Raw genomic sequence first — 27,849 nt, 5'->3', positions numbered from 1 at the left:
TAAAACAGCTCACACCCCATTTATTATTTAAAAATATTTTGTTACAAAAGGAAAAAAATACAATGCAGTATAAAAGATTGACAGCGTCATCAAGTTTATTACACAATTTTCAACCTATCAGAAAGACAAACAAATCACCGACAACAGGGGGACGGGACCTTGGCCTTTTTGAGGGGTGTTTTTTCCTTTTGCTATCAGGAAATAAAACTAAAAATTGTGTCATTGAGTAAAAACAAAACAAAAATGGGGAGAAAAAAATTCTCCGGGTAAACGGCATTTCTGGTATTCTATATATATTTTTCCTTAAACTGTCACCTTTTCTCTACGTTTTAAAAGACACCCGGAGTTGCTCTCAATAAGCACATCACTTAACACTTGGCCGGTTGGGTGGGGTGCCATGTTCTGAAGTTGAGGTGGGGATGGGGTTGAGGGACAGGGGGAAAAAAGCTCCAACCTGTAGCCTCTGTCCCAAGGGAATGTGCCTCTCCAACCCTGCAGGGGACTCCCTCAGTGACTGAGGGCTACATGAGAAACGTGTTGGGAACAGAGGAAGGGTTTAGTCCAATTCAGTCTCTCTCCTCTGAGCCAGAAGGGTCTCTAGTGACCCTATGTCTCACATGCCAAGTCTCATCTCACATGCCACGTCCCATGTTAGATGTCAGATGCCCTGTAGATGCATGCAGAAGTAGCATCACCCCATGGATACCGCAGGACCCCGTTGCTGCCTCCTTCTCCAGCAGCAACCACATAACAATTTGGATGTTATGGAAAAGCAATTCCATTTGCCTGTAGAGAAAACGGCCCCCAGAGTGGGGTCCTTAGAACTCTGAGCTGAGTTCATTCAAGTCGGGCTCTGTTTCTTCTGGCTCCTCATCTGAGGCAGGAAGTATCTCCAGGCAGAGTGAGCGGAGCTATTAAGTCAACAGTCAAAAGGTGAAAAGACACCAAATTTGTGACTTTACCTGCCTTCTAGTGCCAGGTTATCCCACAATAAGTAAAAGTATGTACCTGGGGGATGCAAGCCCATGCTTACATCAAACCTGAAAAAAAGAAAAGCCTATGGAAGTAGGCCATATCCTGCCCAACTTGCCTCTTTCCCCATTCCTCCTGGTACTTCACAAGGGTTCTTCGTTGCTGAGGTCCCAATGTCCCCATCTCCCAATGGGCAGTACCTTCCTCTAAAACAAGGAAGTAGCCTTCTGGGGGAAGGGCTCCATGTGTTAAATGGAAAAGCCCCAGGGAAAAGGAACAACTAAGAGCTGGTTATTGCAAGAGGTAACCAAGCACTAAGCAGCAGAGGGTGGTAACTGGCTCTGCCAGGCTTCCCAGCAGAAAGCAACCTCATGGGCCTTCTCTGTTTAGGAGGGGCAAGTCCACTGAGAAGGCTGGGCAGCGCAGAGCTGAAAGAGTTCAGCCCTCTGGGAGGTCAAGGAAATAAACCGTCAATATATGAGAGGGAAAGCAGGAACAGAAGTAGCTTTTCATAAGGTAATTTCTGTTCTCATGGTCCCTCCTCAAAGGGCTGGGAAGGTAGTAAAGGAGTTAAACAAAGAAGTGGTATGTTAGCAAGGGGTTTGGACCCTCTTGGCCCCATTAAATCTAGTGCTGAGGGCAGGACCCTGGGCATATTTTGGCACACCCAGTCATTCTCCTAGATCCCACATGGAGGATCTATTTTCTGTGGGAAGGAAGTCTTCCCATCAACCTCACCATTGAAGTGCTCCTGGAGAATCAGAAACTCATACGTTTTCTTGGACAAAGCACCATTCTCTATGGAGACCAGGGGCCTGGACATGTTCTTTGCTTCCTGTCTGCCACCCCTCCCAATCACACGAAGTCTTTAGGTTCTTTCCCCTGGCAAACAGGAGGTGTGGAATTGGGAGGGCTGCCAAACAGTCTTCAATCCTGTAGGGCAGAGGGTATTCCCTGGGTGTCTGGAGGGAGTTAGGGGTTTGGAGAAAAGGGAAGGGGGTGTGGGGCGGCCTCCGTCCTTTAGTCCTGATCAAGGTGAGGAGATGCAAGTCCATTAAAAAAACATTTGCTTCCAACCAGACTCCTGCAATGAGAACATCAGAAGAAAGAAAACACAAGTTAGAGGTTACTTTCTGACTGATAGGGGCTTATATAAAAACACACTGACATTATCTAACACTACAGCTTAAGTAGTAGGGGATGCAGATACAGAATGCAAGCCTGCAAAAACAAAGCAGAATTGTCTTGATACTAGAAGTGGTGAGGAATGGTTGGAGGAGAAGCTACACTAAGTAGAGAGAAAAAAAGACATCCACTTTAAAGATTAGGTGAAAAAGCCAGGTGCAGTGGCTCACACCTGTAATCCCAGCCCTTTGGGAGGCTGAGGCAGGTGGATCACCTGAGGTCAGGAGTTCAAGACCAGCCTGACCGACATGGTAAAACCCCCGACTTAAGAAAAAAAAAAAAAAAAAAAAAAAAAAAGATTAGGTGAAAAAAACACACTGAAATGAGGTCTCTGAAAGTTTGACTGAAAAGGACACTTTGGCTGGAAAAGTATGGATACTGTGACATTTCAAGAAAAGCTGCTAAAAGAGAATAAGGTGAGTTTAAACACAGGTTCAGAAATCTGTTCTGTCCAAGTCATAGCTTACCTTAAGGGGAAGGGGGAAAAATCTGGAAATGGGAGTTTAGTGGTAAAAAAAAAACAAAAAAAACAATTGTGTACATAACCAAATCCATGAATCCCCGAACACCCAAGAGGCCCTAGCAGGCAGGATGCACATACACAGGAAACTCTTAAATCCTTTTTCTTTTCCTTTTAAAAGAGCCCTTAAAAATTGTCTTGATGAGTATGTGTGTGTACAAACACAGCCCCAGAGATTTTCCAAGATACAGGAAAGCTCAAGAGATTTTAAGTCTTTCCCCACATGAGAGCCATAGGTGAGGGACCAGGAAACATACTAACACTAAGCTGGAGTCACGTGGCCAAGCCAGAACAGAAAGCAGAGCATGAAGAAACCTCAATGCAGTTAAGAACTTATACCCAAAAGGGTCTATTAAGCCACCTGTCACATGGCCACCAAACAAAGTTCCTAGCACACTCAAGCCCTGCAGCATTGTGGTGTTCCAATGCTGCAATATGGAACACCACACCACATCATGCGGGTGTTAGCATGGCCAGTCTGACCATATAAAACAGAATTAATAGTCAAAGTTTTGGAAAATGAGGAATTGGAATTTCTCCTCATTTCAATTGAGGAGAAAATGAGGAATGCCCAAACCGGCAACACAGCCTACATACAAATGTTTACTCTTATATATAAGTACTTCTGTAAAGTGACCTTAAACCTACAACCTGCCTGATCCTTTTACACACTGAAACGACACTATTTTCAGCTTGGCTCCTCAGAACCTGTATGGCCTTGGCCTTCCTGGCCTACCTAAACACCTATGCAGGCTGGTGTTTGTCCCATTTTCTCCGAGGGAAAACTGAAGCCCTCAGTGCACTCAATGTCATACCATCAGGGCTTCTCAACCTTTGAATTCGATCCAAATTGAAGAGAAAGCTCAGTTTTCAATGGCTAATGAGGATAGGAATGAGGTGAGAATGACTATTTTTCAAGAAGGATGATGTCCTAAAATAATGAGATAAAACTGACATAGCTGAGAACTACAAAAAGTTGAAGACACAGGTTGCAGAGGATAACTTGTGCACCAAGAGAAGTAAGCCACAGCACTTGATTCTTAAATCTCCATAGCTACCTTTTGGTGCCAATGTTGGAATGTGGGCAGAAATCAGAAATTGGCTAATTCAGTGGGCCAATTAGCCTTTGAGCCCCAGAACTAGGCCCTATGCTGAGAGAAAATGGACAAAGAAGGCTACTATTGTATTGCCACCTCTGGACAAAACACACCTTTCACTCTCAAGGAACACCTGTTCATAGAATATAAATACAATTCATTTCTAACTAAAAGGTTGCTATAAATGAGGGACATGTACCATCTTTCCAACATGAAACCTCCTAAGCCGTAACTTGGTCACTAAGATGGAATTAACAGTCCTTAGGGTGAGAATGTAAGAAACTGACATTTTTGGGGTGCTTGATTCAGTTCTTTCAGACTGTCTTATTCAGATGAAATAACCACCATATTTAAGGGGTGACCGGGAAAAGTGGGGAAGTAGAAAATCTGCCTCAGAGTTAAGTTTCCCCATCGTGTCATGGGCCGACATAAGTCAAATGACGGTTTTAGGTAATGTTGTTAAAGCATTTTCAGTTACCGAAAGAGAACTATCCTCATAATGGGAGAAACAGTCCCATCTTATGTTTATTTTATTTTATTTATTTTATTTTTTTTTTGAGACGGAGTTTCACTCTTGTTACCCAGGCTGGAGTGCAATGGCGCGATCTCGGCTCACCGCAACCTCCGCCTCCTGGGTTCAGGCAATTCTCCTGCCTCAGCCTCCTGAGTAGCTGGGATTACAGGCACGCACCACCATGCCCAGCTAATTTTTTGTAGTTTTAGTAGAGGCGGGGTTTCACCATGTTGACCAGGACTGTCTCGATCTCTTGACCTCGGGATCCACCCGCCTCGGCCTCCCAAAGTGCTGGGATTACAGGCTTGAGCCACCGCGCCCGGCTCCATCTTATGTTTATTACTATTATTTTTTGAGACAGTGTCTTGCTCTATTTCCCAGGCTGGAGTGCAGTGGCACAAATATGGCCCACTGCAGCCTCAACCTCCTGGGCTCAAGCGATCCTCCCACCTCAACACCCCCAAGTAGCTGGGACTATAGGAACATACCACCATGCCCAGCTAGTTTTGTATTTCTGGTAGAGACGGGTGTTTTGCCATGTTACCCAGGCTGGTCCCTGAGCTCATGCAATCCATCCTTCTTAGCCTCCCAAAGTGCTGAAATTATAGGCATGAGCCACTGTGTCTGACCCCGTTTTATAAGTGGAAGAAATAAGACAAAGTGACAGCTAAAGACTCAGGTTGAGATGTTTAATTCTCTATAACTACATCAAGACAGTTGCAGGTGGGGGAAAAAAAAACAAAAACAAAAAAAAGGGAGATGTTTAATTCTCAAACTACTACTGGATTAGTGGGTCTTGCTGATAATTTCCCTGTCATAAGGCTGTCAGGAGCAAAGCCATCAGGAATGGTGACATGCAATTACCTTCTAACTACTAAACTGAATGCAGCCCCAAAGATGATAGTTCATGCTCTGCACAGGTCAATCACCACCTCCCCGGTCACTCTTATCCCAGTCAGCTCCAAAGGACATACATTGTAGCCTACGTGTGGTTTTCAGCCCACAAGTAACAATAGCAACTGTGCAGACCCAAACAAGAAAAGGGAAATGTTGCTACTACTACAGATGAGACAGGACTGAACCAAGACCTACTCTAATGCTTGCCCTCCTGCCCACCTGAGACTGAATTAGGTCTTCATCTACGTTAGTATCTGCTTTTCCAGAGGGTATGCGGACATCTCCCCAAACTCAACCTGTTGCAAAATCTAGAAGGAAGTACCTAGAACCCACAGACTAACTATTGATTCTTCATGGGTTATCCTAGATTTCAGTAATATTTAACAGTCTAGGATTCTGTGGAATAAATGAGCAGCTAACAACAGAGACACAAAAAATATTAGTAATTTTTCATCTTCCCACTTATCTGCCTCTTTTGGAAGAAGACAAAAACAATTCCTAGCTATAAATCTATTTAAGATAATGGCTAAAGAACAAGCTAGAAGGCAGTGGCCAAACCTAAAAGGAGTATTTTGGTTTGTTAGTAGGTTGTCACTATGCAAAATACTGCACAATTTTCCAACTATTTACATTCTAGCTATTGCTCATGAACTATACGGGCTCACAGGTGGTGAGATTCTTTTTTCTTCTTCACCCAGACATCACCACCCCAAAGACACCAAACAGAACTCCTATTCTTTCCCCTCATCTTCCTTTTCAATTACCATTACTTTAGATCAATCAAACATGCAAAAGATCAAGGACATCTTCTTAATGTACTTGATGTGAGACAGAAAAATGGGAAGTCCTAGAGACTTACAAATCTGCAACCACAAAATTGAGAAAAGACCCTGAAGTTACCTGGGTCACACAGTAGCCTCCAGAAACTTCAGATAGACCCCTAGCCAGAGTCTGGCCTATTTTAAAGATTTCCATAGAAGCAGGGTCAACACCTGCTCCTGTATACTTATATACTAGAAACAATCTTTCTAGAAGCTTTCCTTCAGTTGGGATTGCTAAGCTGGTGCGATGCAACCTAAAGATACAGCACCTTCCCCCGCCACCGACTCCCTACCAATATGGAGCCTAAGAATGAAAGCAAAAGAGAAAAGCAGAGCTGAGAGATGCAGACAAAGTCTGGAAAGACATAGCCAGAGCCCCTGGATCCGACTGATCTTAACTGGACTTCTCCATTACTTAAAAGTTTCTCTCTCAACCTTCCTGCTTTCATTTTGCTTCAAAAGAAAAATCACGGCCAATCGCAGTGGCTTCATGCCTGTAATCCCGTAGCACATTGGGAGGCTGAGGCAGGAGGATCACTTGAGGCTAGGAGTTCAAGGCCAGCCTGGGCAACATAGTGAGACTCTATAATAGATTTGAAAATTAGCCTTCAGGTGGCTGAGGCAGGAGGATCACCTCAGCCCAGCAGGCTGATGTTACAGAGCCATGATGGTGCCTGGGTTCAAGCAATTCTCCTGCCTCAGCCTCCTGAGCAGCTGGGACTACAGTCGCTTGCCACCACACCTGCTAATTTTTTAGCCAGTGGCAGCCAGGACAGTGTACACCAGCCTGGATGACAGAGCAAGACACCGCGTCTATTAAAAATAAAAAAAACAACAACAACAAAACAGGCCAGATATGGTGGCTCATGCCTGTAATCCCAGCACTTTGGGAGACTAAGGCAGGTAGATCACCTGAGGTCAGGAGTTCAAGACCAGCCTGGCCAATATGGTGAAACCCTGTCTCTAATAAATACACAAAAATTAGCCAGGCATGGTGGCGCGTGCCTGTAATCCTAGCTACGAGGGGGTGTGAGGCAGGAGGATTGCTTGAACCTGAGAGGCGGAGGTTGCAGTGAGCCAAGATTGTGCCACTGCACTTCAGCCTGGGTGACAGAGCAAGACTCCATCTCAAAACAGAACAAAACACCTCATCAGTAAGTCTTTTCCAAAAGCAAAAACCCTTCCATTGAAGTTAATTATCCACCATAAAGCCTCTAAAGCTGTTAAAGATAATTTTTCCAGCTGCTTTCTCCTCTCTGACTAAAGCATATTAATTTTCAAAATCTTTTAAATGAATCTTTTTTTTTTTTTTTTTAAGAGATGGAGTCTCAGCCAGGTGTGGTGGCTCACACCTGTAATCCCAGGACTTTGGGAGGCTAAGGTGGGCAGATCACAAGGTCAGGAGTTCGAGACTAACCTGACCAATATGGTGAAACCCTATCTCTACTAAAAATAAAAAAATTAGCAGGCATGGTCGCACGCCTGTAGTCCCAGCTAGCTTCTCAGGAGGCTGAGGAGGAGAATTGCTTGAACCCAGGAAGCAGTGGTTGCAGTGAGCCGAGATCATGCTACACACTCCAGCCTAGGTGACAAAGTGAGACTCCATCTTGGAGGAGAGAGAGAAAAAAAAAAAGAGATAAAAGAGACGGGGTTTCACTATATTGCTCAAGTTGGTCTCAAACTCCTGTTCAAGTGATCCTCTGGCCTCTGCCTCCTAAAGTGCTGGAATTACCAGTGTGAGCCACCACATCTGCCCCTCCTCCCCACCTTTTTTGAGACAGAGTCTCACTGTCGCTCAGACTGGAGTACAGTGGTATAATCACAAATCACTGCAGCCTCAACCTCCCGGGCTCAAGCAACCCTCCCGCCTCCACCTCCTGAATAGCTGGAACCACCACACTTGGCTAATATTTTTATTTTTTGTAGAGACAGGGCCTCCCTATGTTGCCCAGGCAGGTCTTGAACTTCTGGGCTCAAGCAATCCTCCCATCTCAGCCTCCCAGAGTGCTGGGATTATAGGTGTGAGCCACCGCGCCCGGCAGCCTAATTCTTAAAATCAATGTGGCACCTTGAAAACTAAGTAGGCAATGGCCTTCCTACAATTTTCCTATTGTTTTTTTTGAGACAGAGTCTCATTCTGTTGCCATTGAGTGCGACGGTGTGATCTCAGCTCACTGCAACCTCTGCTTCCCAGGTTCAAGCGATTCTCCTGCCTCAGCTTCCTGAGTAGCTGGAATTACAGGCACGCGCCACCATGCCTGGCTAATTTTTGTATTTTTAGTAGAGATGAGGTTTCACTATGTTGGTCAGGCTGGTCTTGAACTCCCGACCTTGTGATTCACCTGCCTTGCACTCCCAAAGTGCTGGGATTACAGGCGTGAGCCACACCTAGCCTGATTTTTTTTTTAATTGAAAGTTCATAATAACAATGGTTATCAATTATTGAGAACTTACTATGTGACAGGTACCATGCGTGCTAAATAGTCTACATGGACTCTTTCACTAAAACTTAGCAAGTCATTTGGGACAGTTACTTTTATTATCTTCATTTACAAATGAAGAAACTGTGGAACAGAAAGTAATATGGCCAATTATTAGTGGAGGAACTGGGATTCAAATTGGTGCCTGAACGCACACACCACGCTCTCACTCAGATACCAGGTTAAGGTAGTAAAGAAACAAGCAGCAAGAGCTAAATCTCAGGGTATGACTCCCCATAAATCTGCAGGAAATCTGCCCCTACCCTTGCTGCATTTACTTTTGCTTTAGAGAGAGAAAACTCTTCACTGTAAATCTTTTTTTTCATAAAAGATCCCCTAGCAGCCAGGAACGGGGCTTCTTCCCACCTTTCTCAGTGGTGCCGGTCCCGTTCTCTATCCCGGTGTCTCTCGTGCTCCCGGTTCCTTTCTTGGAAATAATCATCATGCCGATCTTCATTATGAAGCAGATCCCGGTGCCTCCTGCTGCTCTCCCGGGACCGGCTAGGTGACCTTTCCCGGGACCGATGTCTTTTCCTATTAGAAAGATCATTCAGCCTCACTCAGATGGCCTATCACATTCTTTCCAAGAGTATGGTGTTTTGGTGTCTTTGAATATTTGCCTAAGCTACTCCTCTATTACTCTATCATGGGACCACTGTCTGAGGATTTTAGCTCTTTGAGGACTAGTCTTTTTTAGGAAAATGACTAACAGGTAAATCTATTTGCTGAGAACATAACGTATCAGGCGTAGTGCTAATAATTTTGTATACATTATCTGACCTAATCTTTACAACAGGTCTGTAAGATAAATACCACCACTGTCCCTTTTTTTAAAAATGAGAAAGATGAGGCTTGGAAAGCTGACTAACTTCCATATGCAAGAAAGTCACACAGATAGCAGCAGAACTGGGATTCCAATCCAAGCTTGTAGGGCTCCAAAGCCCATGTTCTTAACAATACCCATCTGTGTATTTTCCACATGAGCCCACTGCCTCACCCACCAGATTCCAGATGTTATAACACTTATTAATGAAAGTATCTGATTAGTTTCTTCCCCAGAAAAACATGAAGGCTAAGGTCTAGACTTTAGGCCAGGTCCTTCCCAGATTCCCTGAGCTCCATCTGTGCCCACTCCCTATGCCCGGAAGAGTGCTGCTCAGGGCTGGTAAGTGAGGACGCAATCACCAACTCACCTGGAAGAGCTCCCACTGGCACCCACGCTGTAGGACTTGGCTTCAATGCCATGAAGACAGTCCTTAAGAGAGGAGATGAGGACACGGCAACGCTCATCATTGGCGACCCGGGACTGTTTGATAACTGCAATGGCTGTGAGCAGCGTCTCAATTGCGTCGCTGTAATCCCCTAACAAACGATGAATGGGAAAGGCCAAGGATGAGGAGAGATGGTAAACTAGCTGACCAAAAGGAAAGCTCAGGCAGACACAAATCAAGAGCAGCTGGCTGTCGCAAGCAACCACAGTAACACAGATGAGGCAGCCATTGCTGGTGTAAAACTGGACGATACTATGTTCCAGTGGTTTAGAATCTGACAGATGTTGTCAGATGAACAAACTGACACATTGCTGTCCAGGGACTATTTGACAACATCTATTAAACAATGTGCGTATTTTTTGAGCCAGCAATTCTACTAAACATTTTCTACTTCTGGCCAGGCGCAGTGGCTCATGCCTGTAATCCCAGCACTTTGGGAGGCCGAGGCGGGTGGAGCACCTGAGGTTGGGAGTTTTGAGACCAGCCTGACCAACATGGAAAAACCCTGTCTCTATTAAAAATACAAAATTAGCCAGGCGTGGTGGCGCATGCCTGTAATCCCAGCTCCTTAGGAGGCTGAGGCAGGAGAACTGCTTGAACCCGGGAGGTAGACATTGAGGTGAGCTGAGATTGTGCCACTGCACTCCAGCCTGGGCAACAAGAGTGAAACTCCATCTCAAAAAAAAAAAAAAAAAAATTTTTTTTTTTTTTCTACTTCTGTTCACAAGTGAGTGTTTAACAGTGTTTTAATGTTGCTTGTTATACTGTCTTCAATAGGGTCTGGCTATATTGGTTCTATAGAATATTACACAGTTGTTAAAAAGCAGGAGGTAAACAAAGTAATCCACGTAAAGCCCTCAGCACAGTGCCAGACACACAGTAAGGACCAATAAATACTGTCAGTTGATATAATAGGTGTCCAGAATATACTAATACAAACAAGTTTCAAAACCACATCCCAGCCGGGCGCGGTGGCTCAAGCCTGTAATCCCAGCACTTTGGGAGGCCGAGGCGGGTGGATCACGAGGTCAAGAGATCGAGACCATCCTGGTCAACATGGTGAAACCCCGTCTCTACTAAAAATACAAAAAATTAGCTGGGCATGGTGGCGCGTGCCTGTAGTCCTAGCTGCTCAGGAGGCTGAGGCAGGAGAATTGCCTGAACCCAGGAGGCGGAGGTTGCGGTGTGAGCCGAGATCGCGCCATTGCACTCCAGCCTGGGTAACAAGAGCGAAACTCCGTCTCAAAAAAAAAAAAACCACATCCCATTTTTGTAAAAACAATAAAAATTACATATACTGTCACATGCACAGAAAAAAATTCTGGAGAAAAAGATACTAAACCATACAAAGTGGTCTTATTGGTGGTCCTTGTATAGAGGACTATTTTGTTTTTGAAAGTGGATCTCGTTTTATCATCCAGGCTGGAATGCAGTGGTATGATCAGAGTTCACTGCTTTCTTGAACTCCTGGGCTCAAGCCATCGTCCTGCCTCAGCCTCCCCAGTAGCTGGGACTACAGGTGCATGCCACTGCACCCAGCTTAGTTCTCAAAATCTTCTTGTACAGATGGGGGTCTCACTATGCTGACCAGGCTGGTCTCAAATTCCTGGCCTCAAGTGATTCTTCTGCCCAGGCCTCCTAGAGTGCTGGGATTATAGGTATGAGCAACTGCACCCTATGAGACTTTTTAAACAATGTGTTTACAAATTACTTTTAATCTACAATAGATGTATGTGTGTATACATGTTATATATAAAAATAAGTGTGTAGTATATGTGTGAACTAAAAAAATTATGATCAGGTGCAGTGGCTCACTTATATAATCCCAGCACTTTGGGAGGATGAGGTGGGCGGATCACTTGAGACCAGAGTTCAAGACCAGCTTGGCCAACATGGTAAAACCAGGTCTCTACTAAAAATACAAAAATTAGCCAGTTGTCGTGGTATGCACCTGTAATCTCAGCTGTTCGGGAGGCTGAGGCAGGAGAATTGCTTAAATCCAGAAGGGAGAGGTTGCACTGAGGCGGGATCATACCACTGGCACTACTCCAGCCTAGGCAATGGAGTGAGACTCCGTCTCAAGAAAAAAAAAAATTATATTGTCATCTAAAACTAGGCCTTTCATTTCCCAACTCGGAGCAATGCCTGGCTCAGGGACAGTGGTCATGGGGAGAGTAACTGCACTCTGCACTTTGCTTTTCCAAGCTAAGTCGAGAGCAGTAAGGACAGAAGATAATACAAATAAAACATGAATCCAGACAGCGGTCCAGTGAAAATGACGCCTGGCAGCTTCACCTGTGCAAGGCAACAGGAATAGAAAAACTACTGGAGCAACTGTCCAGTGGAGGCCTAAGAACATGAAGACTCCATCCTGGCAGGGAATTGCTGCCGTTTTTGTAGGCAACTTCGGTGAGTATTTGTGGTTTGAACGAATGGAATGAAAACAACAAAAAAGGAAGGAGATCACGATGCGGTTAGTGATCATCTTAGTGCGAAAGGGTTGATGAGGAAAAAGGGGCAATGAATACTTTCTTCATGCTGCTCTGTGTATTTAACTCATTACAATGGGCATATATTACTTTTAAATTTGAAAATATCTTTTTTTTGGAGACACATTTCACTCTGTTGCCCAGGTTGGAATGCAGTGGCACAATCTCTGCTCACCACAACCTCCACCTCCCAAGTAGCTGGGACTACAGGCACATGCCACCACGCCAAGCTTATTTTTCTATTATTAGTAGAGATGGGGGTTTCGCCATATTAGCCAGGCTGGTCTTGAACTCCAGACCTCAAGTGATTCACCTGCCTTGGCCGCCCAAAGTGCTGGGATTACAGGCATGAACCACTGCCCCCGGCCTAAAAAGATTACTTTAGATGTCAATGTAGATTTTTCTGGTGGTAAAAAAATGAAAGGAACATATATTATATACTTTCTGTCTTTAACCTACTCTGTGGATTCAAGTTTGGCAAGATGATACAAAGATGAAAATGAGGGAAAGCAGGTGATAAAATTTAGGGCTAACTTCTTTCTTTTTTTTCTTTTTTTTTTTTTGAGACAGTCTCACTCTGTTGCCCAGGTCGGAGTGCAGTGGCTCGATCTCGGCTCACTGCAACCTCTGCCTCCCGGATTCAAGCGATTCTTTTGCCTCAGCCTCCCAAGTAGCTGGGATAACAGGTGCCCACCACCACGCCTAGCTAATTTTTGTATTTTTAGTAGAGACAGGGTTTCACCATGTTGGCTAGGATGGTCTGGATCTCTTGACCTTGTGTTCTGCTCGCCTCTGTGTCCCAAAGTGCTGGGATTACAGGGATGAGCCACCATACCTGGTCTTTTTTTTTTTTTGAGATGGAGTCTCCCTCTATTGCCCAGGCTGGAATGCAGTGGCATGATCTTGGCTTACTGCAACCTCCGCCTCTCAAGTTCAAGCCATTCCTGAGTATCTGGGATTATAGGCATGCGCCACCGTGCCTGGCTATTTTTTATATTTTTAGTAGAGACAGGGTTTCACCATGTTGGTCAGGCTAGTCTTGAACTCCTGACCTTGTAATACACCCACTTCAGTCTCCCAAAGTGCTGGAATTACAGGCGTGAGCCACTGTGCCCGGCCAGGGCTAACTTACTCCTTAGCAAATCTCTTAATCCACAAACATTTATATTCAGGTAGAGGAACTCACAGGAAGGAAGTAAATATGGCTAATGTCATAATATAAAAACTGAACCAGAACTCTGAAACTTCCTGTAGCCTCTTCTTTTAAAAACCAAAGATATGGTCAGGGGTTTCAGAATCATGGCTGCTGGTTCTGCTCACTTAACACTGACAGCAGGGCAAAGATTAGCTGTAAGGGCATATAATGCCTTAAGATGACACCCAATAGACTTGCCTCTTTTTAGGATAGGCTACCTGCTATCATAAAAAGAGGCAAGTCTACTGGGTGTCATCTTAAGACTCCCAAATGTAATCAGATTTCATACCAAACCATTATGTAGGCCAGACACGGTGACTCACAGATGTAATCCCAGCACTCTGGGAGGCCAACGCAGGTGGATCACTTGAGGTCAGGAGTTCAAGACCAACCTGGCCAATATGGTGAAACCCCGTCTCTACAAAAAATATAAAAATTAGCCGGGCATGTTGGCAGGCACCTGTAATCCCAGGTACTTGGGAGGCTGAGGTAGGAGAACTGCTTGAAGGAGGTGGTGGCTGCAGTGAGCCAAGATTGCACCACTGCACTCCAGCCTGGGTGACAGAGCAAAACTCCCTCTCAAAACAAACAAATTAAAAAAAAAAACCCACATTATCCAGTCAAGACTTCAGGGTCTATACCTGGTATTGGGTCTACTACAGACATTAGATCTAAAGATCAACTATCAAGATCGAGATTTCCACGAGGCAGGAATTTCATTTTATAACAAATACCACATTGAGATAGTATTAATTATTTATATTCTAAGAATTAAGTTGGTTTTCATGAGGGCAGGCCTAGATACAGGAGCTTCCCCAAGGCCAAGAAAGCAGGTTATATATTGCCTTTCCAAGTGTGCCACTCCTGGTATCTACAGGACTCCAACTTTATCTTGTTGAACTTCTGCCAGTTGAAATGACAAAATCAGGAAAAAAACTAAAGGTTAAGGAAAAGGCAGCAAAGGTAAGCATGAATTACCTGCACTGGCTCCAGATACCGCTTTGGAAATGGCACTGCTGGAAATTGCTCTGTTTCGCTTCATGATATCTTCAAATTCAGCTTCACTCACTGTAGAGGGTGGAGGACCCGAATCTCGGCTGTACAGAGAAAATACCACCCTTGATTGCTCACGCCTCGTTACTGTTACCGTATTCTACAATACTTTTGTAATTCTGGCATAACATACAACGTTAGTCATCTGTGACATTCATAGCAGCTGCTTGAAGCACTTAATTTAATTAAGTACCTTATAGGGGGATATGAGGGATATGGTTTGGGTCAAGTGCTTAAGATGTAATCAAAACATGAAATAACAACACTAACAAACAGATAGTAAACTATTTCCCAGGAGTCAAAGCTATGAAAACACAGTGTCCACAAGGGAGAGAGCAAGGAATCAGTGCTCACTTTCTCAGGGAGAATAAAATGCTTAATACATTTATTTACCCTGGCTCAGATCTGAAAGGAACAAGATAGTCCTTACCTGCCATGGTGGTTATAGGGGGCAGAGGCCTTCATGTAAGTATCTGGTGGAGGCCCCACTGTAGCGTTTGGTGGGGGGAAGAAGGCTGGATTGAGGTGAAGGGCAGGTGGGATGGCCCCAGGGGGAGGTACAGCAAGATGAGGAGGTAATCGAGGAGGTGGGGGCATGAGATGCTGGTAGTGGATACCAGGAGGAGGAGGAGGGACCCCAAAGCTTGAGGAGAGAGGTGGTGGGGGTGGAATTGGTGGTGGAGGCAGACCCATCAGGGGAAGGGCTGAAGGAGGACGATTGAAGTAGGGCAGCACACTGGGGGGCTTATCCACACGAGCAGATGAGGGTACTAGGTTCTCAGAGGGTGTGGCCCGTCCATCAGCAGAATCACTAGAATCTCGGGAATGGGCCCGTGGAGGTATTCCTATGAAGCAAAACAGAACTAACGTTACTGCCCAGGCTTTATACAACCCATAGGACCAGCTCATCCTGCAGGAGTTATCAGACACCATACAGAGGAAGCTGACTAAAGTGTTTGAGAAACAAGGTAAAATCATCTACTGCCTTTTCTTTGGCTTCAGAGAAGGGCAGAGGCAACTCAGTGAAGACATAAATCCAAAAACAATATTGTCCTAAATCCTGTCAAAGAATGTTTTTCATCCAGAACTCCAGAAGTACTTCAGAACACATTTAATTTATCCTTATATGTCTTCTATTTTTAAATGTAGAAGGATCCTAACAGCCCACAAGAAAATGACAGTGTTCACTGACGTTCAGGTGAATTGCAGTTGACTTGAAACCCCATATCTACTGAAGAGTTCAGGATCTCTCTCCTTAGACTAATACTAGTTAACCTCTTCCTGCTGCACACTTAAAATGTTCTCTTTGCCACGGGGCGTTGAATAGGGAATTTAGGGGAAGAGAAGGAGTGGCAGGAACTGAACGGCACTTCTATTTACATACTAAAAAGAGTAATCAGGGTGAGAAACAGACACACAGGAAGAGTAGACAACTGGAGGTCAAGTGAAAGGTAAGAGAAACGGGAGATAAGCCAACAAAAGATCTGCCCACAGAATGAGCAGATGGCACATAGCTGACAGTAAGGATGTTTAGCAAAAGCTTGCTACAAAAACAAGTCTCAAATCTGGGGAACTCCCGCTATATTTCAATGGCCAAAATCCTCTACACCTCAGGGCAGCCTACTAGGAACACCATCACCTCACAGTCGTGTGCACAATAGGAGCTCAAGGCCATGTTTTAAACAGCTGGAAGCACACTGTCAAGTCACTTGGCTAAACTTGCTCCTCTCCAGTTTAATAGTCTAAGCCTGGTTAATGGGGAATCCAACAGAAGAACTGGATCACATGGGCTTTGTGGGGGTCTTTGTGCGGCATCAGGTGTGGAGAAAAGAGTGCTCCTTAAATTAGAACATGACAGTTAACCCCAATTCCTGAGTAAAGCCTAAGGTGGAATCAATTATGTTGACAACCACCTAGATTTTTCTATTACAGAATAATGCCAGTGTTGTTTTGTTCCTCATGTCTCAAGCACATGGCAAATGGCTTTTTATTTTATTTTTTTTTTTGAGACAGAGTCTTGCTCTGTCGCCAGGCGGGAGTGGAATGGCACAATCTCGGCTCACTGCAATCTCTGCCTCCTGGGTTCAGGCAATTCTCCTGCCTCAGTCTCCAGAGTAGCTGGGACTACAGGCGCACATCACCACGCCCAGCTAATTTTTGTATTTTTTAGTAGAGACGGAGTTTCACCATGTTGGCCAGGATGGTCTCGATCTTTTTACCTCATGATCCGCCTGCCTCGGCCTCCCAAAGTGCTGGGATTACAGGTGTGAGCCACCGCACCTGGCCACAAATGGCTCTTTCCTAGAGTTCTCTTAAACTGATGAACAAAAAGGTATTAGGCAAGTGTAATCAGACAGCTAAACACCTTCCCAGCTACTACCGTTTCCACATTTGCAAGAGTTCTATTTCGTATCTATGGCTACAAGTCCCAAAAGAGGCAACGATTTTTTTGCACAGGAAGTCCACCAGCTTTACTTAGTGAATTAACAGAGTCTAGGTCCATCAACATGACAGAGCAGAAAAACAGCACTCGGTTACCACAATCTTTTCAACACAGAAAGTTAACATGAAAAGCAGCTGAGTAGAAGTAGGAATGTTACTCCCAATACAGCTGTAAAGTTACACACCTAAGGAAAGCCAGGGGTGAATTACAGAATGACTCCAAAACAGAGGGGACCTGAAAATATGACTTGTCAAGGAAGAAAAGTGTGCCCTTTCTAACATGGAGCAGTAAGAGTTCACACCAAATCTATCCAGGCTGTCAATCTAGTTAAAAGAACAGCTGTTCCTATGCAAGAGCGAAGTGGCCTTATTTTTACCTGGAGGATACACCCAATCAATACAAGACACTATTTTGAGCCTGGATCCAAGCAGCGACAGAACATTGGTGATGAAACTTTGCGGTTCCTTCCCTTACAATAAAAGAAAATAAAGGTGGTTGGCTGTCTCAGGGAGGGCCTTGCAAGGTGGCTGCACTTTATGAGGTCAGGAAAATCCAAGGTCTGGTCCTCAGGTTGAGAAACTTGCTTCAACTGGGGTGACTGGGCCCTAGGAGACGAATTCATGCTAACCAAACTCACAAGAGACTGATTCATAAACCAGAACACCAATTTATTAATTTACAATGAGAAATATAACTGCCCAAGCAGACCGGAATACTTGTTGGCTGGTCAGTGCATTCTCTTCCCAGTAGGAGAGCCTAATTGGTAAACTAAATTAGCATCAGAAAGGGGCTTAGTGAGTACAGTCAGAATAAAGGGAGTAAGATGAATGTAAAAAAAAAAAAAAAAAGATGAATGTAAAGGAAACTGTCATCAAACTAAGGCAGTCTGATTTAACACTCTTTTTTTTTTTTTTTTTTTTTTTTTGAGACAGGGGCTCACTCTGTCGCCCAGGCTGGAGTGCAGTGGCACAATCTCGACTCACTGCAACCTCCACCTCCTGGGTTCAAGAGATTCTCCTGCCTCCGTCTCCCAAGTAGCTGGGATTACAGGCATGTGCCACCATGTCCAGCTAATTTTTGTATTCTTAGTAGAGATGGGGTTTCACCATGTTGGACAGGCTGGTCTCGAACTCTTGACATTATGATTCGCCAGCCTTGGACTACCAAAGTGCTGGGATTGTAGGTGTAAGCCACCGTGCTTGGCCTGTAACTTTCTCTACTAATGGAATATACCTGCCAAGCAGACTAAACATTTGGTAGTCAAAAGAGCACCCTCTCCCCTGTACAATGCTAGAGAAATGTTGTTCAATTCTTATTCTCTAACATTCCTTTTGGATGATTCCTTACAGTATCCTTCCAATGTATGTTTATGAAAATATTATAGCTACCTTTATATATCTTAAGTTACATTTTAGGGTGTCTGCTTCTTGATAATCTATAGAGAAGCATGTCTTAAAAATCAAGCCCATTCACCATATGCTGATTTTTAGATAGAAACACAGAATTTAGGTTAATGGAACTTTAAACAGCATGTCACTAGTCCAGATGGGCAACAGGCCCTAGGCAGTAAAGTGACTTGGCCAAGGTCACACGATGAGTTAGTGGTAGAACCAAACTACAACCTGAACCTACTTGACTTCTAGCACATTGCTCTTTCTCCTACACCAACCTACTTTGGGGACTACTTGTTGCCCATGACACCACTCAAAACCACCATCACCCTCCCCCAAACTCATCCACACTGTAGGATGAGCCTACACCACAGAAAACAAACCCACAAACATCCCCCCCTTCATACAGATGGTCTCCACGTACCCCCTCTTGGGACTCGGACACACTCACGTTTCCGAGCCTGTGCCTCAAACTGTGACAGGTTCTGCCGGGTGGCCGGCCTCACGTCCACTTTTTCTCCATTAAGAACTTTTCCTGGTAAGAGTTCCAACAATTTGTGGACAGAGTTTTCAGAGGCTACCACCACCTCAGCATACCTTAGGAAAGAAAAATTAAAAATGAATGAAATCTGTAGACAACCTAGAGAAGAAAAAAGAAATTCTTTAACTTTTAGTAAAAAGTGGTAAAGCAAAGGACATCTTGCTAAATTAAACACACACACACACACACATACACAGCATTACTAACAACAAAGAGATAGCCTAAATCTTTATTGTTTGCTTTTTTTTTAAATTAAAAATCAGTATTCTTCGCCCCTTAATAGATGGATGTTCTGCTACAATACAGCTAGGTCCCTTTCTAAGGCAGTTTGCCAAAACCAAGGCAGAAAGCTGGGCCAGGGGTGGGAGGGATTAAAATCCAGGGCCAAAATATAGTGCAGATCTGTTATCCCAATGGTTACAAATTAAAAGGGGCTTCTCAAATCCAGACCTCACCCTTTGGACTGGCCATTTGCTCGATTCTCTGCAAATTTCAACTCCACCACATCATAGACTCCTATAGAGCGAATAACCTGGATCAGCTGCTGGTCTGTGGTCCACTGGGGCCGGCAAGATGGAAAAGGAAGAGATGTCAAGAGCTACCTCCCCCACCCCCCGCCCCACCAATGTCCCAAACCCTGCCCCCAAACCTAGGATTCTAGTCACAACTAAGTCCCCCCAGAGGAAACTCAAAAGCCTGGAAATATTTCAATTAGTACAGACTTTTCTTATTGTCCTCACCCACACAGAATTCCAAACCCACTCACCCCCAATCCCCATCTTTAGAGATTAGGAAGATTAAAACTTATTGTAACTTTGACTGCCATTTGAGCTGGCTGGTCATCGGTTCAAACACTGACTGCTAGCAACTTTTAAATTATAGATCAGACAGGCTAGAGTTTGACCATTGCCAGAACTTCCCCCACAGAAAATACATTTCCTAATTTGGAAAAACCACCTCCACCACCGGCCCCAAAACATCACAAAATAACTTGCAGAACAACAGTCACCACCTACCCCAAGTATACTAGAGTTATCAAGGTCTTTAATCCCCATCACCCACCATTATCACAGGACCATCTAATGACCACCAAGAGTTCAAGGTGTTCACTCTGAAATCTCGTCCCACAGATGACCCTGCTAGACATAAAGCCCCAGGGTCAGGGGCAGTAACAAGATGGCAGAAAAAGCAACTACCCACTTAATCATTGCTTTCTTCGGCACCAGTACGTCCTCAGGATAGTTCTCTTTCAGAGATCAATCCAACCTGATCCCAGGAAAAAGAAATCCAACCCCATCAGAGCACAAAACAGTTCAACAGTGGTTTCTGAAAATGCCATCACCTCCCAGTGCTCTCCCTCCAGCCCACCCATAAACATTTTTGGTTACCCACACTTACCCAGGAGAAGCTGCCCACATAGACGGCAGCGCGTCTATTACGTAGGCCACTGTAGGTATACAGAATTGCAGGGGTCTTGTTGTTGGGCTTGGGAGATGGCTCCTGGCGAACAGGAGGAGGTGGCTCAGTGCTGCTGCTTCTGTCATCTGAAGGCTGTGAGGTGGCTGTCAGCACATCATCATACAGGTCAATCTGATCTGTATTGTTGAACTCTGGGTCCTAAGAGACGAGGGGTTGGCAAAGGTGGTTCGCAACCTTCATTTTGTTCATTCTATTTCACTCTAGCTTATTAGAATCCGGTTAAATACTTGGTAAAACATGTATAAAACTTCCTTGTCCTACTCTAGGAAACAAGGAAAGAAAAACCTCCCATTGAACCTGTATCACTTAATTATGCTCATGTACATTTTCACCCCTCAAGATTCTGTTAAAGTCTGTAAAGTTTCTGGCTTTAGCCACTGGTAAGAATCAAAACGCACTGGGTGATTAAGCAAGCAAAGAAAGATTATGCAATGAGATGCATGGACTGCTGTTATCAATAAGTCAGCTTCTAAAGACATCTAAAATATGCTGACGAAAACGAATTTTCAACATCTTATGCTATTTCCAAAATCAAGTGTTACATAAAATTCACTATTCTATTTAATAACAAATTTATTTAGAAATAGAATGCAGAGGAAAAGCATGAAAGTGGGTACAAAAATGCAAAAAAGATCAGGAATTACTGATTTAAATCCCTTGATTGGTACACGATTTACCAAAGCTCTAAAGTTCATTGTGTACAATCAATTTTTCCATCAGAGAAATAAAAAAATAAATCAAAAGGGAAGGGAATAATAACAACAGGGGTTTTCCCCTAAGCTATATTTCTCAAATGACATGCAGACCCAATGCGTTACCATGACATGTGTCTAGGAGACTTTTTTTTAAGAACCTATATCATAAGCTGTGTCACAGTAAGCGTTTACAATATGAATATTATGGGAGATGTGCAAAATATACATTCTGCCTATATGTTACTATATACCAAAACCCCTAAAAGTACAACTACTACTACTCTATGGAACCTTAATGTTTAAGATTTTACAGAGAGGGTGCAGGGGCTCACACCTGTATCCCAGCAGTTTGGAATGCAGAGACAGGTGGATTGCTTGGGCCCAAGAGTTTGAGACCAGCCTGGGCAACATGGTGAAATCCCACCTTTACAATAAATACAAAAATTAGCCAGGCATGGTGGCACATGCCTATAGTCCCAGATATTCAAGAGGCAGGAGAATCAATTGAGCCCCGGAGATTGCGGCTGCAGTGAGCCATGAGTGGACCACTGCATTCCAGCCTGGGCAACAAAGTGAGACAATGTAGCCAAAAAAAAAAAAAAAAAAAAAAAGTGCTCAGGATTCTACAATATAATTATCTCAGAGAAATCTTAAGGATCAGGCAACTATTTTATTTTCACAGAAAAATTAGACAAAACATTCAAATAGTGTTAAAGATAATGCTACCAAAATAACAGAAACAGCAAGTAGTTCAGCGTTATAAGGATGCCATGGCAGTTTCCTATCATTGCTATTCTTTTAAAGAGGGAATAAAGGAAGCACCTAAGTTGGGTAACTTGTCTAGTACCTGAAGAAACAGTTTCTCCAAGACAACTAAAGACATGTGGCTCCCATAACTTTCTCCCTCCAATACCACAGCAAGAACTGCTAATTCTGAAGTGAGACTGAAGAAGATTACTAAAAAATGTACTCAGACCTTTTGTAATTCTTGTATTATAGGAACCTTTGGAAACAATCTTTTAGTTTCTAAATTAGGAAGAAAATGCACACTATGAGAATAACCTTGGGTTGTTCTGACAGAGAAGGGGGAAGGATTCTACTTCCTGAAGCGTATAAATAATTTCAAATATTATAAACAATCTAAGAAACCCACTAGCCGGGCTTAACCCTTGTAAAAATGTTAGAAAAAGAATAGAAAGAGAGTGTCAACTTTTAGCGGGCAACTTAAAAACAAGAAAAGGAATCAGTGAGGCAAATAAGCACAGGAAGCTTGTTCCATGTAGTCAAACCCATAAAAAGGATTGTGCATAAAAGGGTCAGCATGTAAAGAATGAGAAGAGAAGCTAACACTGGAGAGGATAGGGTGGATAATGAATAAGGTGAGGTCAGCCAGGGCTAATAACTGGGCGAATATTTTGTGTGCAAGTAATCACCATAAAATATTTCATAGCTCTTATGTCTCACACCATCCCAACTCTAGACAAATCACTCTTTCATTCAGGTACCAGGTATGATGAGTTGCTCCTGTGGTTCATGGCAAAGATTTACATAAGTTACTTGACCCTATCCAATGCTTGAATCCTTAGAAAGCACTACTTCACACCAAGATTCTTTTTTTTTTTTTGAGATAGAGTCTCACTTTGTCGACCAGTTTGGAGTACAGTGGTGTGATCTCGGCTCACTGCAACCTCTACCTCCTGGGTTCAAATGATTCTCCTGCCTCAGCCTCCCTAGTAGCTGGGATTACAGGTGTGCATCACCACACCTGGCTAATTTTTTGTATTTTTTAGTAGAGACAGGGTTTCCCCATGTTGGCCAAGCAGCTCATACTCGGTGATCTGCCCACCTCGGCCTCTCAAAGTGCTGGAATTACAAGCATGAGTCACCGTGCCCAGCCTTCATTTTTTTAAATCAAGAATTTTCAAATGAAACTTAAAGGGAATAAGGAAATACATCATCTTAGATAATCAAATGGAAACAAACGGAGATTCCTTTCCATGCAGTATCTGTAATTTGGATGTATGTGTCTAATAGCTGTGATGTAAAAATTATCACCGAAAACTGAGTAGTGGACTAACATGCAGATTTTGACAGCTCAGGGGCCAAATGCATCACCAGGAAACTCTTCATACTACAAGCTCAGGCAACCAATTTACTCTTTTAAGGTCCCTTAAAGAATAGAACAGTCTGGCTGGGCGCGGTGGCTCACGCCTGTAATCCCAGCACTTTGGGAGGCCGAGGCGGGTGGATCACAAGGTCAAGAGATCGAGACCATCCTGGTCAACGCGGTGAAACGCCGTCTCTACTAAAACTACAAAAAATTAGCTGGGCATGGTGGCGCGTGCCTGTAATCCCAGCTACTCAGGAGGCTGAGGCAGGAGAATTGCCTGAACCCAGGAGGCGGAGGTTGCGGTGAGCCGAGATCGCGCCATTGCACTCCAGCCTGGGTAACAAGAGCGAAACCCCGTCTAAAAAAAAAAAAAAAAAGAATAGAACAGTCTAGATCTAGGAGGATCTTCGTATGGCTAACACTTTCAGAAACAAAAGGATTCAATGAATACAAAATTATCACAAGATTTAAATGGTCTCTGTGGGCCACAGAGCCTCAGTTCAAAAAAGCTAGTGGGAACTGCACAGGGCAAGTCTGTTGAGGGTTCTACCGAATAAACAAGGTATCAAATTGTTCTTATTTCAATCCCCTATCATCATTCATTTTACTTGTTTAGCTAGCAAAAGAGAAACACAGATTAAGGGTCTGAGATTTTGCTGGTGATTTATGCAGTAATAAAGTACAACCAAATTCTACAAATTAAGTGAAAAGTACATTGTACATGCACTGATTTTCAAAGTTTCATTCCAGGGAGATTAAACATGAAATGTGTATTTAATATTGAATGACAATCTCAAAGAATTTTGTGTTCAACAGCACAGAAAAAACTGTGACTGTCTCATGAAACTTCTTGCTTCTCTGTAAACAAGAGAGAACATGTATGATTTTCAATTTAAATAAGATCTTCTCCACTTGTCTGCTCGAAGTTCCTAACCACCACCCTCTTCTTCCTGATATCCCACTGATGGAAGTAACTGGCCCAGGATTTATTTTTCTCAGCTATACACGCAACCAACTTGGTATCATTGTTTTTTTTATTTTTTAAAATTATTTCCTAAAATTTATTAATAAATTTCTTTCTTAAAAATTTATTTATTTTTGAGACAGAGTCTCACTCTGTTACCCAGGCTGGAGTGCAGTGGTGTGATCTCGGCTCACTGCAACCTCTGCCTCCTGGGTTCAAGCGATTCTCCTGTCTCAGCCTCCCAAGTAGCTGGGATTACAGGAGCCTGCCACCATGCCTCGTTAATTTCTGTATTTTTAGTAGAGACGGGGTTTCATTGTATTGGTCAGGCTGGTCTTGAACTTCTGACCTCCAGTGATCCGCCCGCTTTGGCCTTCCAAAGTGTTGGGATTAGCCCATTGTTTCTTTTCATTGTAACCAAGGTTTAATAAAAAATTGACTTTATAATGACCATTTCCACAGTTCTCGCTTCACACTCTCCTTGCCCTTCACTGGACTCTGCACTGTGATTGTCCACCACCCCTACCCACCAAGAGTAGAATCTGTTCTGAGTACTTCTTTTCCCCCTTTTACCTCACTAGTCCTGGCAAAGTGCTTAGCAAACACAATTAGCTCAATAAATACTATTTGATGGGAGAAAAGAAGAGAACTGGGCACATTGTGTAAAGCCTGTCTCAGTATGAGAAGACAACCTCCCAGCAGAGCAGCCACTCTCAGTCACCTTTCCAGAGTTCTTTTCCCTGGCCCAAGAGAGCCAGTGTGAATCCCAGGACTCCCAATGTGTCAGAAATAAAGTAGCTCTGGCAAAAAAGGTTTTTGCAGCAAATGCTCTATGAGATCAGGGAGTAAGCACCATAGGGTTCCACCTAGGAAAAATATTAATTTTCCTTGGGGAGCAAAGTACACATGAAGGGCTTCTTGTGCATGGGCCAGCTTGGGGCCTATCAGTTAACATTCTTAAAATATTCTAAAACACAATTGAGACTGCTGCCTCTATTTGTTTTTTAAAGGCAGTAAAAGTCTGATTCAAAGGAATATGGAAAAATTCAGCAAAACAATGGCTTTGTAACTAAATTAACATATGGTACTTTTGTCTTTCATCCATAATTATTAGACTTAATGAAAAAAATTTTTTTGCCAGGCGTTGTGGCTCACACCTGCAATCCCAGCACTTTGGGAGGCCGAGAGGGGCAGATCACAAGGTCAGGCATTTGAGACCAGCCCGGCCAACATGGTGAAACTCCGACTCTACTAAAAATACAAAAATTAGCCAGGTGTGGTGGTGCACACCTGTAGTCCCAGCTACTCAAGAGGCTGAGGCAGGAAAATAGCTTGAACTTGGGAGGCAGAGGTTGCAGTGAGCCAAGATCCAGCCATTGAACTCCAGCCTGGATGACAGAGCGAGACTCCATCTCAAAAAATAAATAAATAAATTCATGTATTTAAGACAATCAGCAGCTATATTTAAAGGACTTCACAGTTTACCAGAGAAGAGACAAGAAACCTGCCATTAAAAAGTATAATTGGTGAAGCTGTATAATGGGTACAAGGTCATTACACTATTCTACTTTTGTGTATGGCTTATAAATTTCCTTCTTACAAATCCATAATGCACCAAAAAATAGATTTTAACGTAAAATTATGGCAAGTGAAAAATAAATGGCACAAATCCACCTCTTCTGTTGCCTCATATCAAAGTCAGGGTCCAACCAGGTAACTTTCCTTTTCTAGCCCATTCATTACATGCTTTTGCCAGGTCCCTATGTATACCCACTGGAGGATGCCAATGGGAAGAGTCAGCTTACTTAGGTAGAATAGTGCTGAAAATAACCCAGGCAAGATATTAGTAAGTTTTAAATAGAAACTTTGGAACATTCTTGAGAATTGACCTCAAGATTGAAAAACTGAACTGCATGGAAGATTTTTTTATTTGGTTTTGAAGAGTCAGGGTCTTGCTGTTGCCCAGGACAGAGTGCAGTGGCCTAATCATGGCTCACTGCAGCCTTGAACTTCTGGCCTCAGGGAGTATCTCCTGACTCACTCTCCAGAGTAGATGAGACTACAGGCACAAGCCATCACATCTGGTTGCTTTTTTTTACATTTTTGTAGAGCCTGGGTCTTGCTATGTTGCCCAGGCTGGTACTGAATTCCTGGCTTTAAGCAATCTTCCCACCTCAGCCTCTGGAGCAGCTGATATTACAGTCAAGAGCCATCATGCCCAGCTCTAGATAAATTTTTGTATAATATTCCCCAGTACAATAAAAACAAATCTAACTAAGGGTATGTGCATGGATCTGTCTCTGTCTTTTAGCTGGTTTGTCTAATGTCTTTACCCTTTTATTCCTTCTAGAAAGACTAAAGTTAATCAGTAAAATCATACCAAAACGCCTGTGGACGTCTCATGACTGGAGTCAACCTACTTATAAAAGGAAGTAAAACTTAATTGGGATGCAGTTGAAACTAAATGTTAAAGTTATCTTTTCTACGTTGCACTGTCATGGTGGAGGGGACTACACTTCTCCAGCTGCAGTTTGAGAATGTAAAGGAACAGGTAACAACACTGTCCTCATGAATACTGTAGCAAATGTACTTTTGATTTTAAAGTGTGGTTAGTCTGACATCCAACTTTGGCTTCCTGGGGAGTAAATTCCACAGGTTGATTCACTATTCTATTACAGGTTTTTATTTGCTCTTAAAGCCTTTAAAATTAAGCCTGGAGCCTCAAATTAACATAAAGCGGAACATAAAGTTTCTGCAGGAGAAAAATTTTAGACCGGGTAGACGCGTGTTCAAGCCTACGACTCGTACAGCTTGAAACCACTGCAAGTTTGCTGAAAATGATTCCTCAGATGATCAAGGAAAATCCCAAAGCTCCTGATGACCCCTCACCTGGTTGAACTCCTCGTCTGCATATATATCAATCAAGTCCACTCCTTCTGACATGGCTCCGGAAGAAAGATCGCGAGCCCGGAGGATGGACAAAGTAAGGAAGATGCCACTGCGGGATTCGGAAAAATGCAAGAATGAGGAGGCATGAGGGTCCTGGGCTGGGAGGAGGGCAATGGTTGCTAACCTCCCGTCTCCAGAGACGCAGCATCCCGGCGGCCCCAGCCCGGCCCCACCCGCTCCGCCCCGCCCTCGGCCTCGCGCCGCCCCCCGGCTCTCCAGGCCGCCGGGGGTCGCTGCCCATCACCCTCGGGCCCGATCCCGGTAGCGCCGCGTCGGCGCCGCAGCTGCCTATGGCGCGACGGAAAAGTCCCACCCGCGGCTCCTAGGGGCCCAAAGACCGCGTTGCGAAGAATGACCGCGGCGAAGCCCACAGCCCCTGTCCGCCGCACCTGCCTAGGCCCCAAAGCGGCTCTGGCCAGGGCCCCTGGGGGTCAAGCAGCTCCAGCCGCCTCGGCTCCCCACCCAGGCCTACTCTTGGCCCCCAGCTAGGCCCGCCCCGCTCCCTCCCCACAAACCCGGCCCGGCGCTCTCTGCCTCCTCCCTCAAAGGCCCGCGCCTCCCTCCGCCCGCCGATTCCTGCCGTCCCATCTCAACCAACCCCCTCCCCGCCTCAGCGCCGACCCCGACCCCTCTTCCGGCCCAACCTGCCCCCGGCCGCGCGCCCCCGTTACCGGGAATATGGCGGCGGCGGCGGCGAGTCCGGACTAGGCCCGAAGCGCGCGAACCGCTCTCCGCCCCAGGTCCCGCCCCCCGCCGCCGGCGTCACACGCACCGCCACTTCCG

General features: G+C 44.3%; 1 protein-coding gene across 8 annotated transcripts; it reads right to left on the bottom strand.

The window, feature by feature from the left end:
- On the bottom strand, positions 1-27,847 carry CPSF7 (cleavage and polyadenylation specific factor 7). Of its 8 annotated transcripts, none has more exons than XM_032283205.1 (11): positions 27,738-27,816; positions 27,007-27,115; positions 20,268-20,486; positions 19,932-20,008; positions 19,325-19,428; positions 18,753-18,925; positions 14,925-15,339; positions 14,420-14,538; positions 9,680-9,848; positions 8,853-9,020; positions 71-2,056 (listed from the first exon to the last, which is right to left on the bottom strand). In XM_032283205.1, the coding sequence occupies exons 4-10, from the start codon at positions 19,932-19,934 to the stop codon at positions 8,858-8,860; spliced, it is 1,146 nt and encodes a 381-aa protein (XP_032139096.1). In that variant the 5' UTR covers positions 19,935-20,008; positions 20,268-20,486; positions 27,007-27,115; positions 27,738-27,816; the 3' UTR covers positions 71-2,056; positions 8,853-8,857. The 8 variants fall into 8 exon arrangements, with proteins under 8 accessions (XP_032139091.1, XP_032139092.1, XP_032139093.1 ...); XM_032283206.1 differs by having other exon boundaries at positions 19,932-20,005; positions 27,738-27,773; XM_032283207.1 differs by having other exon boundaries at positions 18,780-18,925; positions 19,932-20,005; positions 27,738-27,773.
- Between the last annotated feature and the right edge of the window lie 2 nt (positions 27,848-27,849).

Source organism: Sapajus apella, unplaced genomic scaffold, assembly GCF_009761245.1.
Source record: "Sapajus apella isolate SASKATOON/1434 unplaced genomic scaffold, GSC_monkey_1.0 scaffold14, whole genome shotgun sequence".
In the NCBI taxonomy this organism is placed as follows: Eukaryota; Metazoa; Chordata; class Mammalia; order Primates; family Cebidae; genus Sapajus; species Sapajus apella.
This window is presented reverse-complemented; position numbering and strand designations above follow the sequence as displayed.